The sequence below is a fragment of the Patiria miniata genome, unplaced genomic scaffold (genome assembly GCF_015706575.1).
Source record: "Patiria miniata isolate m_02_andy unplaced genomic scaffold, ASM1570657v1 HiC_scaffold_18, whole genome shotgun sequence".
NCBI classification, from domain to species: Eukaryota; Metazoa; Echinodermata; class Asteroidea; order Valvatida; family Asterinidae; genus Patiria; species Patiria miniata.
In genome coordinates this window covers 7,669,857-7,687,453 of record NW_024037056.1, presented here as the reverse complement: position 1 = coordinate 7,687,453, position 17,597 = coordinate 7,669,857, and the positions used below count along the sequence as shown (strand labels likewise).

The following is a 17,597-nucleotide window of genomic DNA, read 5'->3' as shown; positions in this document are numbered from 1 at the left end:
TCATAAACGCACACTTAATTTTGCATGGCCTTATTAAAAACCAAAGAAATGATGTCACAATGATAACTCAAGCTTACTCAAATAACCATATTTTCTTTTGATTATTTAAAAAGTCTTATTTCCATGTAGGCCTTGTGAATGCTCAAAGGATTATGCTAAAAAGATTTGCCTTTGAGAAATGTCTTGCTTAAGACTGAACATATCCAGTCAGTTTGCTTAAATCACATATCTATAAAATAAACTATAGTCTATAATTTTTATTTAGTACGACTTAAGACTGAAAATATCCAGTCAGTTTGCTCAAATCACATACAATGACTTCCCAACAGAGAAGCAATAACCACAAATTAATTATGGGATCATTGGCGTCAATACATTAATATATATCGTTGATCGTTCCACGATCTGACCTATCTCAGTTTTTGCCATTTCGAGAAAAACGCAATTGAAGTTGGGCCTATTTTGCATCCACTCTTTCACCCAGAACACTAATTTTTGTTGACTCAGTTTTTTATATAAAATAAAGTTGGATAGTTGAAGTATGATTTTAAATTGTTTCTAAGGCAAAAACTCATCACTACCAGGTGAAAAATGGGCGCCAAATCCATGTCACTTCGTGAACATTTCGTTTTCATATTTCATGCGCACGAACGGCGACCTATCAAGATAGGTCACTTCGTGAAAATTTAATTTTCATTCAATCATGCGTGCGAACGGCGACCTATCCCAGTCAGTCCGCAGCGCACTGAAAAGCTGCTCATTTTACGTGCGCTGTATGCATGCCATTCCGGTGCGTGACCTCGTTTTGAATACTTAATGAGCTGTCGACGACGCATGGAATTTGGTCCGAAATATCTATTTTATTTGTCAACTATCAATATTATGTAAATTTTCTTTTAGATAGAGAACCATTCTGTTATATTATCAAATCAGATTGGAAATTACGTGAAATTTAGAGGGAGAAATTTAATTGTAGTTTTTAAATACGGCGTGTCCTGTGTCACTATTCTATCCTCCAGCTTAACTACGCTCAAAAACGATCATTCCACAGGAGCTCGCACGTTCAACAGAAGTTTGAAATTACGCAAAAAAAACCCCGCTAATATACCATCATATCAATCAGAGTGCTTTAACTCTGTTCCCCTTTCCTTTAGGCGTTGACGCTTCAGAGGAAATGGTAGCGGTGGCCGTTAAGACCAACTCGGCACCAAACGTAGCATACAGTCAGTGGGACGCCCGAGCCGTGGGAGACAACCCAGACTGGCGAGAGGGATTCGACAAAGCTGTCTGTTTTTTCGTTCTTCACTGGTTTCCCGAGCAGACCCAAGCGCTCCGTAGCATCTCGGCGTGTCTGAAGCCGGGCGGGCAGACACTTTTTATCTTCGAGAACCACGATGACCTCTTCATTTTAACCCAAGCGACTTCCTTCTTGAAAAGTCACGAGAAGTGGGGTGCTTTTGTCCAGGTACATGTATAATTAAACAGTTATCCTTCCGAATTCATTTGGATCAAGCTTTTTGGGGATTAGTTTTGTTGTTTGGTTTGTACGGTGGCCCACAACTGTCACGGCAAAAGCAAAAGCGCCACGGCAAGCGCAAAAGCCCCACGGCAAGCGCAAAAGCGCCACGGCAAGCGCAAAAGCGCCACGCCGAATGCAAAAGCGCCACGGCGAAAACACCACGGGTTTATTGGGAAGGGGCGTAATCATACATGCCGCTACTACATCAACAAATAAAATGGGAAGGAAAATGGCCGCCACCAGGAATTCTTAGTAATCACAGAATTTAATTCTTTGAGAAGTGATTTTATGGCTGAGAAAATAGCAAGGCCAAGGAAAACCGGTCAGTGCAATCAACTTTCAGGAAATAAATCGACGATATTAATTTGTTGTAGGATACTTCCAAGATTATTCCAAGAGAGTTGCTGCCGTGAATCAGAGTTTTTAAAGGAGTGGGACTCACTATCAGCACCATCAGGGCCGTTCCTCATTTCTTTACATTTCGTGGGATGCAAAACAATTACAAGGACGGGAGGCTCTGTGAGCTAATGCATTTTTTTGAAGAGTTTTGTTCCTTCCGACTAGCATGCAGAGAAGAGTTCCGTTAATTTGAGACTTAGTTCACCCATGGGCCTCGCGAGGGGGGGGGGGGGGCAAGGGGGGCGCTTCCCCTCCCCTGGAAAAGCACCCCCAAAAAAGGAAGAAAAAAAAAAAAAAAAAAGACAAGAAAAATAGGCGCGAAGTCATAGTTTTGTAAATTTAATGAGTTGGGGGGGGGGGGCAAAATGCCCCTGCCCCCGTCTAAAACTGAGAAATCGAGAATGTGTTCAGAAATACAAGAATATTTTGGGAAAAATATGTTTTGCCTCCCTCTAGAAAAAATACTGGCGACGCCCATGAGTTCACCGGTGTGTATACCAGTGTAGGCACACAATTGAGCTGCCCAGAGTTTGGATATAGAATAAGAAAGAAAGAAATTAACTTAGAACCTAGAACTCATTTGCCCACCCACCCCCGGCTCAAGAAACCAAGAAGCCGAACAAGACCTCATGATGTTTAGCGATAGCGATGATGAGTTGCCTTGTGGACAGTCTTCCACATCATCGCAGAATCAGCCTGCAGGGCAGAAAGAGGGCTTGTTTCCGGCATCAAATAGTTCTGTATTCACTCGAAACAAAGCAAACGGCTCTTTTCAGAGCCACCAAATTTTCATAGAAGAGCTTAGAACTGTGCATCTGAATGATAAAATTTCTCCTTTGTTTAGTGTCTCTCCCTTACCCCCCCCCTTTTCTAAAGTTAATTTCTTTCTTTCTTATTCTATATCCAAAGTCTTCGCCTGTGTTACGTTCCTTACATGAAATCCACAGCCTAACCTCCTCTGTCGAAAGCGTTGCCACTGTCTAATAGAACGATCCATTTCTCGATTTGTGAGTTCTCTTCAACTAAGTCGTGTTTATTGGGAAGGGGCGTAATCATACATGCCGCCACTACATCTAAAATTAAATGGAAAGGAGTATGGCCGCCACCATGAATTCTTTTAATCACAGACTTTAATTCTTTGAGAAGTGATTTAATGGCTGAGAAAATAGCCAGGAAAACCGGTCAGTGCAAGGAACGTTCAGGAAAGTGTTTTGAAATTCCCGCTCTCTGGGAATTTCTAACCTAATGGGCCCGCGGGCGAGTTACGTGTTGACAAGCCTTACCCACCCATTACCGCAGCCCTGCATGAGAGCCTTAATTGACTTCCTAGATGTGTATGATATACTGAAAAAGAAAAAAAAAACTTAACTCATGCACTCTGGGCAGCTCACTTGTGTGCCTACACTGGTATACACACCGGTGAACTAAGGCTCAAATTAACGGAACTCTTCTCTGCATGCTAGTCGGAAGGGGAAAAAAAAACTCTTCAAAAAAATGCAACAGCTCACAGAGCCTCCCGTACTCGTAATTGTTTGCATCCCAGGAAATGTAAAGAAATGAGGAACGGCCCCGATGGTGCTGATAGCGAGTCCCACTTTCCCTCTCCTTTATAAACTCTGATTCACGGCAGCAACTCTCTTGGAATATTCTTGGAATTATCCTACAACAAATTAATATCGACTATTTATTCCCTGAACGTTGCATCACTGACCGATTTTCCTTGCTATTTTCTCAGCCATAAAATCACTTCTTAAAGAATTAAAGTCTGTGATTAATAAGAATTCATGGTGGCGACCATGCCATTCTCCTTCCCATTTTATTTTTTGATGTAGTAGCGACATGTATGATTACGCCCCTTCCCAATAAACCCGTGGCGCTTTTGCTTTCGCCGTGTCGCTTTTGCGCTTGCCGTGGCGCTTTTGCTTTTGCCGTTGCCGCGGCGCTTTTGCGGTTTTGCTTTTGCCGCGGCGCTTTTGCGCTTGCCGTAGCGGTTTTGCTTTTGCCGCGGCGCTTTTGCGCTTGCCGCGGCGCTTTTGCGCTTGCCGTGTCGCTTTTGCTTTTGCCGCGTCGCTTTTGCGCTTGCCGTGGCGATTTTGCTGTTGCCGTGACAGTTGTGGGCCACCGTGGGTTTGCGTATAGATCGAGATGCATTCATAATCTGGGTTGAATCTTAGACCGATAAAAATTGTTAACTATACAGCGTTGCTGATTTCGTCTTAACGTGGGGGACCAACAGCATAGAAACAAGTACCAAGTGGTAGAACGCCACGGCGGTCGGATCATGCAGACGGCTTACGGCACCGTCCGCGCACTCGGGCCGGCCGTACCGGTACCTGGAGAGTACAGAAAACGAAAACGAAAATGAGTGGGGCGTGATCTAATATGCAAAAATATGCAAATGAGATGCAGTCGCATCAGTGTTTTCACAACCGGTCTTCGAATGCAAAGCTGTAATACTCAAATTGCACATGGCCGAGTAAAGTGTTCATTAACCAACCAACCAAGGGCGGATCCAGAACACAATTTTGGAGGGGGCCAAACACAATTTTGGTCCCCCAAAAAGTGGGTCCAAAAATGACGGCGTAGGGTTCGGGGTCAGCTTTAATAAGGGCCCTGAATTTTTGTTTGGATTGTAGATGGTCTGTGATGCAATATGACGCAATTTCTGACCACTTTAACAATTTTTTTAAGGAAAAGATGGTGGTGTACTCATTGCCTGCCTTTATTGTGACATCACTTAAAATAAACCAAGAACATGGGTTTGTTTGGGGGCGAGGGGCATGGCCCTCTCCCCCCCCCCCCTCCGTATCCGCCCTTGCAACAAACCAACCCACCACCCACCCACCCACCCACCTATAAGCAGCTCAAGCCCACGGCGTGTTTCACACCGCCATGAGAAAAATTGAAAAGCGGATGTTAGTGTTCGCTGTAATACCCCTGCCCTTGCAAACATCAGGCGCTGGGATACTCTGATGAATTCACGCTCTGATTTGTTGGTTTTGCGTGACCTGTGTGATGCGCGTCATCACGGTCATGACTCTACAAGGTTTCAAACGGTCGTTAAGACCGAGTCACTACTCTTTTATTCCAGTTTAGAGATGTGTTGTTTTTTTTGTAAACCGTAATAACGTAAGAAATTCTGTAAAACGTATCTGTGTAGTAAATTTACAATTCCCGCCAGGCTCTGTTTCGAATCACAAACGGTCGGGTTGCATTATACGACGCTCATAATTTTGTCCACATGGTCCGCTGTGAAACAGTAAATCACATCCGGTATGGAATGCGCGCATTTCTATGAGAAAATTTCCGATAGCATTTGCGCACATTGTCTAACTGCGGACTTGAACATCTGCAGCCAGATGCTTTATACAAGGTCACTTCATTCGCAAGATTCTGTGAAGCTCATCGATCAGCGTAACCCAGCGTCAGGTTTGCAGGGCGGGGGGTACTAACGAAATGTAAGTGGTGGCCCAACGTGACTCATGGGGGCGCAATTACCCAACATGTAAGTTTACAGTCAATTAACCAGCTGACAGGTATATAGTCCGGTTAATTTAGAATAAAACAGGAGCTGACCTAGAAGAAATTGCAGTAACATGTATTTTAATGCTATATTACGCTAAGGAATTTCATCATGGAGTGGAGAAGTGCTTTTGTTCATTTTTTCTTTACTACTTTTTCATCATACCTAAACAGTCGTATGGAGAGCGTCATGTTTTCTTTTGCGTCCGTTACTGGTCAGAATATCCGTCCACATCACGTATGAGACTTCGCGAGACACGTCTGATCACAGCATACGACTTTTCTATGTCAATCAATTATTAAAATATATGGTATTGCTTCCGCACAATACTATAGGATATTTTCTTGAAAAACAAAATCAGGAAATTTGAGATTTTTGTTACTGCCTGAATTATTTATTGGTTAAAATATATCACTTTGCGCTCAATAAACCATTTTTTTCATGGAAAAACTTTACATAAACAATTCTACTGGATAAAAGGGCGGGAAACCATTTGAAGTTAAATTTCAGGTGTCTACCGCATTAGGCCGGAGTCTAATTTTAAATTATTAGGGAAAATTTCCAAAATCCGAGATTCGTGTAATCCTTTTGTGATGCATTTAGGTCACCGGCATAACTTATAAATAAGATATAAATTGTCTAAAAAAATGAAGGTCTACTCGAAAAACTTTATGAAGACAAATTAACGGGATTAAAATCTGGAATGAAATTTTAGCTGAATTCTGAGCTTGAGAGAAAATAAATTAGGCAGCGTGACAAGTGTATTATTTCTATATGTAATAAACGTGACCCGGATCAAAGTTTTAGGCAGAGGGCAGGCCTGGGTGGACCATGCCAATCGTCTTTTTGAATAGTAATAACAAACCGAGGTCTGTTTCATTCCGAAAGAATCATTTCGTTAGGACTCAAGCAGTGTTGTAGGTCTTGAGACCGGTCTCGAGACTACTTTTTGCTGGTCTCGATCTCGTTCTCGGGAGCTGTGGTCTCGGTCTCGGTCTCGGGAGCTGTGGTCTCGGTCTTGGTCTCAGTCTCGGTTCCTCATTTTGAAGTATTCCTCCAAAATTAAAATCCCGGTCAGAAAAAAATTAAAAATCCATATCTGGCTACCACCTTTTGGGTCTACAATGTACAAGTCCATATTCCATTACGGAAATTTTGAAAAAAAATATTCAACATTTTCTAGCTTTTTTTTTTAAATCAAGTACACAAGTCTTGGTAGAACTAGATGTTAAGTGCTATTTTTGATTTAAGAAAAAATGAGGCCTAATGTCAAATTATTAAAATTGCATCTTTAAATATCCGTTAGAAGTCCTAGCTGAAACCAAGTAGTGACTGTGGAGTTCAGGATCCGAGTTCCTATAACAGATGAAACATCTGCCTTTAACTTTTTACTTTTGTCAAGATTGGGTGCAGACAACATATCACAGCCCATATTTCTTAATCAAGTAAGGTGTCATGTATCAATTTGTCAACACTGCCACTGGTCAATTTTTGTCTGTTATCATTGTGAATAGAAAGGTTACAACTTACAACTATAATTATGTGTCTTGTTTTTTTATTTAGATTATTGTTATTTATTATCAGCGGAGCTCGGTCTCGGTCTCGGTCTCGGACCATTTTGGTCTCGGTCCGCCTTGAAGGGGCTGGTCTCGGTCTCGGTCTCGGTCTCGGTCTCGAAACTTCAGGCCTCGGCCTTGGTCTCGGTCTCGGACTATCCGGTCTCGACTACAACACTGGAATCAAGTATGCTTTTCTGGAGTAGTGCATTTCACTCTTGACCTGCGGCGGAACACTTTTCAAACTGCAAAAACTTTTAACACTGATAGTGTCTAAATCAGACCATGGGTATAAAACGTTTACACCCCTGGTCCTATATAGATACCACCACTGTTGAATTTACACCACAGTTTTTGCAGTGTAGTGCCCTGTATAAAATGAAGACTTAAAAAATGTGGTCTGCTGCACTCGCATGAGGTCATGCATCCTAAGCATTAGCATATACAGACATGTAAATCGAAGTAAGTCACCAGACGAATTGTTTGCGGACAAAATGTCCCAAATTTTAATCTTAAAAAATTGAATAAAAAAACACCCTTCCATTCCATAGAATGAGATTTTTCACATGGTGTTTGTGTATTCATTTAAAGTCGTTTGACACTTGAACGGTTTCTAAATTGTAATTTGTTCTAGGTCTTAACTTAGATTGACCGGACTAGTGTTAAAAATGCGTGGAAAGACCTTATTTAAAGCCTCAATCAATGATGATAACTAAAGAGGTGTAAAAATCACATGCCGGCCTTTTTGACACAGACAGAGCGGTAACAGAGGTGTATTGCCTTGGCTTTTGTCTTTCAGGACTACAAGTCATCACTGGTCATGTGGAACCTATCAGTTCAAGAAACGCAGAAAGTCTTCAAAGCGTGTGGCTGGGCCGAGGCTAAGTGTGAAGTGCGGAGACACAAAATTGTCCTGTCTGAAATTCAGTTAAAACGTAAGCTTTTGCAAACAAATGGATTGCTTTCGAACCACACGTATGATTACAAGAGTGCAATCAACAATTTTCTTTTAATACCAGTACCAGAGAAGTGAACGAAATCGAAGAGGCTATAGCAGTATAAATGATATCAACCGAGGACGTTTTAGTCCAGACTTTATCAATCAAAAGGACCTTATTTTTGTCTCGCCTGAACTTTGTTCAGGAAGGAGACTAGGCAATCACTGTGTCTGTCCGTGTGAGTTTGTCTTACATTCCCTATGTGGACTTGTGAACAAGAGATGTCCACATACTGCAGGTTGTGTTAACGTTATGTGGACTAAGCCGTGTCCACATAAGGTTTTGCCCTTTCTGGAAAACAGGTTTAGAGGCATTTTTGGGTTAGGTTTATTTGTAGCAGAATGAAGAGAAACACTATAGGGAATCATAGAAAAAAAAATTGGGTTAAAAGAGTTTTCACAGTTTAAGTAAAGTTATTTTTTGTACTGAGTTTTCTTAACTACACGAAAACAAAGGAATGTCCAACTAGGTATGTGACGTAAACCTGGGTGTGTGTGCGTGGGTGAGTACAAGTGTGTGCGTTTGTTTATGGTATAAATCGAGGACACACACATCATCGGTGAATCGAGGTCAGAAACCGAATCAAGGACTCCTCAGTTGGAAAATGTTTGCAAAACCAATCATCGGCTAGCTGTTGCGAAAAAGTACAAACAAAGGAAAAGATAAGCGGAAGAAAAGAAAATTCTCGATTTACACCATAAACAAACGTGTGTGTGGGTGGGTACGTGTTCATCTTTTTAAACCGTGGACGAAACATACCAGAGAACAAAAGAGAACAATATTGTCCACGATTCCCAGCGTACGTCCGCGATTGGGGTCGTGTACAAAACCTATGGGAGTCTTCCTAAAAAGTTAGTACAAACAAAAGAGGGACAATAGGACGTCCACGATCGACGGTGAATTCACAATAGTTGTCCTCGGGCGAATAGTAAAAAAAGACTGTGGGTGTGCGTGTCTGTGTGTGCATGTATGTATGTATGTAGTATACATGTATGTGGTATTTGGTTAAAGTTTCGTAAAATTTGTCTCATTTCAAAGCTTCACAACCTTCATAATGATACTAATGTCAAAGATCACATACCAAGGTGAAAGGTCATATGAGGTCAAGTTGTATAATTGCCTGAATATGTAAAATTGGTCTTATTTCAAAAGTTAAAGTCCAATTGAAACCAAACTTGGCTCATATATGCAACAAATTATAATGATGTCAATGGTCAATTACCAAGGTCAAAGGTAACTCTTTACAGATAATCGCGAAAGTAGGCAAGACACATGGTTCGAGACTCGTCTTGTTTTTTTTTTCAAGATTGAGACACTGTAACGACACAGTTATGGAGTTAAAAACAAACGGAATTGAAGTATAAAACGCATGTTGTTAAAGATTGCCATCATTTTAAACTCACATCTCTTTAATTAACACTTCGTTTGTTTATTAAATTGTAGGCCACATCCCATAAGTTGTGCAGTTTCAGCGCTCTCAATCGCAACAAAAAATGCCTTTTTTGTGCAAAGTGTTTCATAAAATTGGCGTTTAATTCAAATGTTGATGGGATTTTTCTTTTAATATAGCATAATAGTTGAATGAACTAGTTTGAGTATGGATACAGATACAGAAGAACTGGTTAACCCTGCGAGCTGCGAAGCGTAAAAACTTACGCCGCGTAGCTGAGGTGCTCACGCGTGAGGCAGTTTTGATTTCGCGTATAAAATACTATTTTATGGACACAATCCTTTCCCTTATGGTCTAAATATAATGAAGGCAGGTCTCCCGAACCCACACAAGATTGAATCCCCTCCAGTAGGTCACTCACAGACATTGTGGCTGCACAGTAATGTACATATACACTGCATGCACTGTGACCACTACATGTTGGATTGGCAATTACATGTTGGATCGACCATAACATTATGTTGGATCCCCCAAAAAAGATGGACATGAAACAGTCGATACAGCCTTTCTGTGGCTCTAGACAGCTGTCACTGGGCCATCAGTAGAGGATGATTGATGACATTTTGTGACGGTGGTATGTAAAACAAAGAAAACTTTTTTTTGTGCACAAGTGAACGGGCTTTGGCTGGAGGCCCAACTTTCCCAGGAGCGGCTGACCCCCAAGTGAACTCCTACAAGAAAAGCGACCATACCATCTCAAACCACAAGGTTCACTCCAGGATTACATGTTGTTTCAAGGGAATTGGGAGATAGCTTCATAAAAAAAGTTAAGAAACAACAAAACGGACTAGCGCGTGAGCCCCTGCGCAGCCCGCAGGGTTAATTCACTGCCCATAATTAAAGAAAAATAGTGGGACCGTACAATATTTTACTCATTAATTCTCCACAATGAAGACTAAGTTCGGTGTTTTTTTAATCTCTGTTTTGACTATCGTGCTATTCAATCAGAATGTGCACACGATTGTGCACACGTAAATCGCCTGGATTTTTCTTCTTTCTTTTCAATAGTGTTATTGAAGACATGTCTTGGAGAAACACCGTTGATACCAGCGGCAGCGCTGGAGGATTATTTGCAAGACCTGTGGCAGTGGGCGTTGGATCGCTTCGGGGATAAGTCTCAGCCCAGACATGTCCTCATTGGTATTGAATTCATGGTCGTACACGCTTGGAAATAAGACTTGAAACCCTTTGGCGTTTTTCACTTTCAAGGATTTTGTTTTTGCCTTGTTTTGATTTTTTTTTAGGTTCAGTAGAATCTTTCCTCGTGGTTGTAGTAAAAAACATGAAAAAAATTACGCGCATTAAATTGTTTAATAGTTTAAAAAATGATGTTTTATCTTCTCAACATTTTGTGTAAGTACAAACAGATTGTATTAATAAGGGAATAAAAATGTGTTCGGCCGGTTTTAAACACAATGTTAATTTTTACCTTCCACAACTCTACTCACGCTATATAACACACTGATCCTTCCCTATCTGAACTACTGTAACATCATTTGGGCACACACATCTACAAATAAACTCCATTCTTTAATCAAAGTCCAGAAAAGAGCAATTCGCATATGCACCCTGTCTCTCCCCCATGACCACACTGCACCTTTGTTCGCCAAATTACGCACACTAACACTCATCGATATTAATAAACTTCCAACAGGTATCCTAATGTAGAAATTTATCAATAATCTCCTTCCCTGCACATTCTAATCGTACTGTACCTCTGTTAATAATATTCACCAATATCACACAAGATCTCACAAAAACCTGTGTGTACCATTCACTCGCACTTCCTGCTCGATGAGTACCCTACGCTTCTATGGACCACGTCTCTGAAATGGACTTGATCCACTTATCAAATCTCAATCCTCTGTAGGCAGATTTAAAAATCATTATAAGACGCATCTGCTCGCCCATTATATTACATAGCTTCTCCGCTTCTTCGTTTTTATCTCAGTTTAATTTGCCTGCTTTTTACCTATTGCTTTGCTTTTTATTTATCTTGTTATCTCTGCCGCTGCTCCTCTATTGTTCAATACGCTTCCGTTATTATTATTGTACTTTTGTAATGTTTATCACACATGTTTGTCATTTTCTCTAATTGTTTGTTTGTGCTTATCTTTGTAATTCTGAACGTTCGCCTACCGTGTGAGTTGTTATGTATGTGTACAGGCATGTTATATGTTATAAGCTTCGGCTTTTGTTAGCATGCCTCCATCAGTATAATTTTTCATTATTTTGTATTATAATCAAATGTTGTGAAAAGATGGAATTAAAATTCTTGAAAAAAACAATTGAATGTTAGGAGTCTGGAAGCTGATAAGGACCCGAGCCAGTCAACTAATACAAGAGTAAACGGGACTGGATTTCATAGGAGTCAAATTTCATATTACACTGGCAAAGTAGACGCCAGCCGGTTGTTTTATCAACCTTTTACGACCGGCCACGTGACGGGCTCCCGACCAATAGGAATGGGTAAACTGCCTTAGGTATTTATGAATCGTACCCTGGTCTCTTCATGCCACATTGGTGGCTGCTGACTGTTTGTTTGTTTGTTTGGGTTTTTTTTCATGTAAACGTTATAAACTAGCAATTATTTAAAATAAATCACTTGCTTCGTAAACAGTTATGATTATACAGTTTGATATTTCTGTAAGATATCATTTACTAATGTTGATCTGGAATCTTAAAATTTAGGCACCCAAATAGCACTGTTAGGAGGGGGAGCCGAATGAAGACCGAGTTTGAGAAAATCTCGGTAATGGTCGTCAAATTCAAAATAGTACGTGACGCAGCAAAAAGTTCGCCCATATGATCCCTCGTTGAATTTCAAGTTTTCTTAGTGAAAGCAAGGAATATTAATTATTTACTCATTTTATAAAGTTTTTAATAGCAATTAGCAGTTAATTAAACCTACACTATACTTGGAAATACTCGGGCGCTGTCCAATGAATTCGGAAATAAAAAACTTGGGACATTTTCGGAAAAAGGAGACATTCCTCCCGTTTTTTTGTCACCTGACGTAAATTGTAATACAATGTATTCCCGGAGGCTACCTCACCTAAGATTCATCAGGAATAGTCAGAACCTTTTTGGTCTGGGAACCAGACTAGGCCAAGGTTCGCTCGGACCCCCGCCCTGCAAGCGTAATTTTTATTCCTAGGAGGGTTAGGGGCAATGTCATGAATAATTCATGCTTATCCATGAGAACGGACAATGACATCAACAGCATTGTTGTTAGTTACTCAACTAGTTACAATGCATTAAAGCATTTTTAAAGAACGGTTGTCGTCGAGCTACCACACTGTAGCCTAGTGGATAGCGATTTTCATCAGCTATTTTTCTTCTTCAAATTTATCACTGAGATAATTTTAAATTAAGGGGAAAATAGAACAAGAACCTAAGTCTTGCAATGATTCAAAGGAAAAACTGAATTATTCATGACATTGCCCCTAACCCTCCTAGGAAAAAAAATACGCGCCCTGCAAATAGGACGCTTGGATACTCTGATGAATTCGCGCTCCGATTGGTTGGATTTTGCGTGAGACTCTGCAAGTCAGACTCTGCAAGATTTGAAACGGCTGTGATGACTGATTCATTACCCTTTTATTCCAGTTTAGAGATTTGTTTCCCGTTGAAAAAGCGTAATAATGTAGGAAATTCTGTAAAATGTATCGGAGTTGTAAATTTACAATTCCCGTCACTTGCTCAGGCTCCGTTTCGAATCACGAACGGTCGGATTGCATTGTGCGCCGCTCAAAATTTTGTCCACATGGTCCGCAATGAAACAGCCTCACATCCGGTATGGAATGTGCGCTTTTCTATGGCAATGTTTTCGGATAGCATTTGCACGCATGGGCTAACTGCGGTCTTAAACAGCTGACCCAGATGCTTTATACAAAGGTCATGGGCCACTTCCTTCACAAGATTCTGTGAAGCTCATCAGCGTATCCCAGCGTTCTGTTTGTAACCATCAACCTCGATCCCATAGTGTCGATGCATTTACCATCTTATCTGAAATACCTTTGCCCTCAGTCAGTGTCACTAGGATGTATAATTCAAATGTTTAAGGCCAAATAAAACATTAAAAAACATGTTTAGCATCCCCGCCCGCTTCCTTTTTGGAGGCCGCCTCTTTTTGTTTCCTTTTTTTTTAAACGAAAAATGATAAATTTTAAACAGTGACATCATTTTGGCCTCTTTGTCTGTTGCATCTAGCCCATATTAAGCTGGTATGTCATTTCCTGAGTCCAAGTGACGGCCATTAAAAAAAAACGGGGGGGGGGGGCTACTTCCTTTTTTTTTCTCAAAAAGGCAGGACGTTTAACATTTTTTTTTTTTTTATTTGGCTAACCCCGATGAACCTCTATCGTGTCTAATTAATGGGTATCATGACCGCAGGGAATACTTTTCGGACTTTTTATCGATGAATCGACGAAGAGTTAAGTATCAGTATAGCTATAGGCCTATAATGCATCCGGTTTGCAACCCGCTGTCCGGCCGTACACTCGAAACCAGCCTGTGTGGTGCTATTCTGCATTATGCAGCAATGCGGTTGAGATGAGCGCAGCGGAACCCCCCCCCCCCCCCCCCCCCCCCCCCCCCCCCCACACACACACACACCCACACCCACACCCACATGCTTACATAGGCATAGAAGTGGGGTACTTCCTTTGTTCTCGTGTACTAACATTTTGCAACGTCGCACACTAATGTCAAAATGCTTTTATTTTAACCAGAGTTAATGTCCTGGGCTGAAATTCGGACTTACTATATCCCTTTTCTAAAACTCTTCCATTTGCGACGGATCAACCCACCTTGGAAATTCCTAGTATCATGATTTGAGTAATATCTGGGAGCAAGGCTAGAACAATGTTGATCAGGCCCTCTATCACCACTTAGGCCTGACATTGTTTGCCATTGATCGGGACTGGCTGTAAAATTTGAATTGAATCCAGACTTCCAGCAAAACTAGAGGTGACTTTGGCAAGGCTGCGGCAAGGCGGATTTGGGAGCAGGGAACACTTTAGCGACCGTGACATCTGTATGTTGCCCCAGAAATTAAAAACGCCAACACTTAATTTCCAGTAGCCACAAGTAGCACTTTGCTAACTTTATGTGCGGACAATTTCAGATTCAATTGAGGTTCTTTTGTTCCCGTCTATTTTGGCCCGACAAAGCCTTGTACCCATACACAACACGGAAGAAATTCATCACTCCGTGCATTAGTTTGCCCAGGTTTAGGCGATGTGTACATGATTTTAACGAGGCATCTCCAGCGCTTTATGCATATCGTAGTATTGTTGTTTTTGTTTAAAACGCTGGCAAGTGCATAATTTAAAACGTGTAATGTATTCTTGCCCGAAACCGCCTGTGTGCCTTTATAATGTTATGCTAAGGCATTTAATTTCTGCTAAATTCAACCAAAACCTGTGGTCATTCAAGACCAAATCTAACATAAATTGTAACCCAAACAATTGGTTATAGAACAACCCAAATTTGAGTAGTTCCAGTTTTCACCCTTTCTTTGGTAAAATTAACCCAGGCAATGTTTCTGTGAAAGCGGCCATCGTGGGTTTTCACGTTATATATCGTTACCCGCACGACTCCGTGTAGACCAGTACTGCAACAATGCTGGTACTGGTGTGAACTATATTTGACCCGTTCAACAGGCCACGGTATTGAATATGAACTACGCAAAGGATGAAATCGCTAGGTGAGTCATAGCAAAATTATTGGAGTTGTGTCACAATGGAACCCGAACTTGTCCAGTCAACCCTGGAATTTTGTATTCAATCTGGAAAAAGAACACGTTCAATGAAACTAACACGACGTGGCAAATATTGTAAAAAGTGATATTGAATTGAACTGCAAGAATGCAGAGAGTGTAATTCGGTTTCGTTTTTCAGGGGCTATTTAAGGGACTTACATGACAGTACAGCCATGACAGTACAGCCATGTAGTCTTTTCCAAACCCCCATGGTTGAAATACTAGGACTCCATCCGTTTGTAGCCACACTGCGTTGATAACACATGCCAGGGAAATTTGTTTTAACGAAAATCGAAATTGGGACTTTTTCTTACTTGTTATCCAGTAAAAAAGGTTCCTGGTTATTAACGAGGGGAGATTAATATGTTAAAGATGATGAGCCTTGAGCTTTAGGGGAAGAAAAGACCTAGATGTTGGGACAGTTCAGATTATGAATGGAAACCCCAGTCTTACCTTGTCTCTACCAATTTGTCCATCGTCAATGCTTGCACTGATTGGTCGACATTTTAGAATCTGGACGTTTGTCAACAGAAAATTATGGTTTAATGAGATTTTCATTTTTTTTTTTTTTTTTTAATCTTTTCATGCGCAGTAGTCAGGCAGATCGGTGCACAATATGATCGATTCGTTCATTTGATGATGAAAGCCTGGAATTTGCCACAGAGTCAGAAAATGGCATGGGAACGATGTTTGGCTATAGGACCATTGCATATTTGTACTGTTGCGTTCCCGCACTTTGAAATTGCGTAGATTATTTATTTCCCAACCATTCCATTCCACTCCGTGCACAGCGTAATGCTTGCAGCGATCCTGTGTGCCCTCACACAGCGCGAAGCTTTACCACGAAGTCTGAGACACACGCACAGAGGTGCAGCACATTGTACAATAAGCTATTGTATAGCGCACAATGCATGTAGCACTCACAGCTATTGAACATGTACCGCCATGGGACATGTACTTAGGACTTGGCCATTTTCCTTTCTCCTTTCCCCGGAGTCGATGCGAATTCCCCTCACATACCTTACCCCTGCATCCGACCCACATGGACCCTAAGCATTTAGCGAATGTGGCTCGCTAAAACCAACCCGTGTATTCAGCCCTCAGTGACCCCGTACACCCACACCCCAGCGAGTGTGTCCCGCTAACCCACTGGCCGAGACCTACGAAAGCTAGAGGTCAGGTTATGTCCTTCATCTCATAGTTTCACTCCATGGAATTAGTGTGTAGATTCTTACCTAGTCTAGAGACTAAGTCTTGTACACAACCCTATGTACCGAGAAGTTATTCCCTTTCCCTTTTCCTTGAGGATCAGCTAGTTCCCCGTAAGGCACTCACTAGTGATCCTACTTCGCCCGCTAACCACTGCTCTCGGACTTTCTTCCAGTAGAATTTCAAAGTCAGTCATGTACAAATCTCCCATAGAGAACTTTCCCCATGCCTTTGTACACGGATGAATTATTCATTACTACCTGAATCCAATGCTCCCATGGCTAAGACGCGCACCTAAAAGTGTATGTAAAGCGCGCAGAAATGACAGTTCTGGGCTCTTACTCAGTAGATTATTGAGCTGAGCTCTGACCTACACAGAGCTCCCGCATATGATGCATTAGATTGTTGTACTGGGCTCTTACCCAGTAGATTGATGACCTGGGCTCTGACCCCGACAGAGTTCCTAACATGTACACATAGATTATTGAGCTGGCCGCTCACTCGCCATAGACCCATGTCTGTACACAGATAATCATGTACGCCCAAACTAAACATTGTATATAGTGCGCCCTCTATTGAGCTGAGATGTAAATAATCCCGAATAAAGTACTAGTGTACGTGTAAGATATTTGTATCTGACTCTTTTATTTGATAATGTCTCTCACCCAAGAGAGACGTTACAGTTCTCAGCCAGAACATATCGTTGTAAAGATTTTGGCTATAGGGCCATTGCAGATTTGCCCTTTGGAAAAACTATGTGTATAATAACATGCAATGGCAGCCATTTTGGAAATTTCAAAAAAAAAATGCTTGTTATTACCTCTATTGTTTTAAAAGTACTGTACTTTTAAAACAATATAGGTAATAACAAGCAATTTTTTGAATTGCATCATTAAAATGTACAATCCCATCACCAATCTGCCGTACTATGCCTAATTGTGCCAATAGGTTTCCTCCATTGGCCCAGGCCTGTCTGACTTTATTTTGCCGTTTTGCTTTTGAGCGTTGATTCATACAAATCGTGTAGATAGTTTAATCACATTTCTGGGGGAAAAGTTAATTTTGATTTTCAAATTTTCAATCATTTGAATCAATCGTAGGAAACAAAGGGGTAGATACTCGGGGTTGTTTTTGTTAACGCTTGTGGCTTTAATGTATTCTGAATTAATAATTAGGCGG

At 41.2% G+C, this 17,597-nt stretch overlaps 1 protein-coding gene across 1 annotated transcript in view; it reads left to right on the top strand.

Moving 5' to 3' along the window:
• Positions 1-10,687, top strand: part of LOC119724463 (juvenile hormone acid O-methyltransferase-like) — a 34,167-nt gene extending 23,480 nt beyond the window's left edge. Inside the window, exons 2-4 of the mRNA XM_038195524.1 lie at positions 1,155-1,465; positions 7,797-7,932; positions 10,454-10,687. Coding sequence (XP_038051452.1) covers positions 1,155-1,465; positions 7,797-7,932; positions 10,454-10,620 — 614 coding nt within the window. The 3' untranslated portion in view covers positions 10,621-10,687. The remainder of the gene's footprint in view (positions 1-1,154; positions 1,466-7,796; positions 7,933-10,453) is intronic.
• The last annotated feature ends 6,910 nt before the right edge of the window (positions 10,688-17,597 follow it).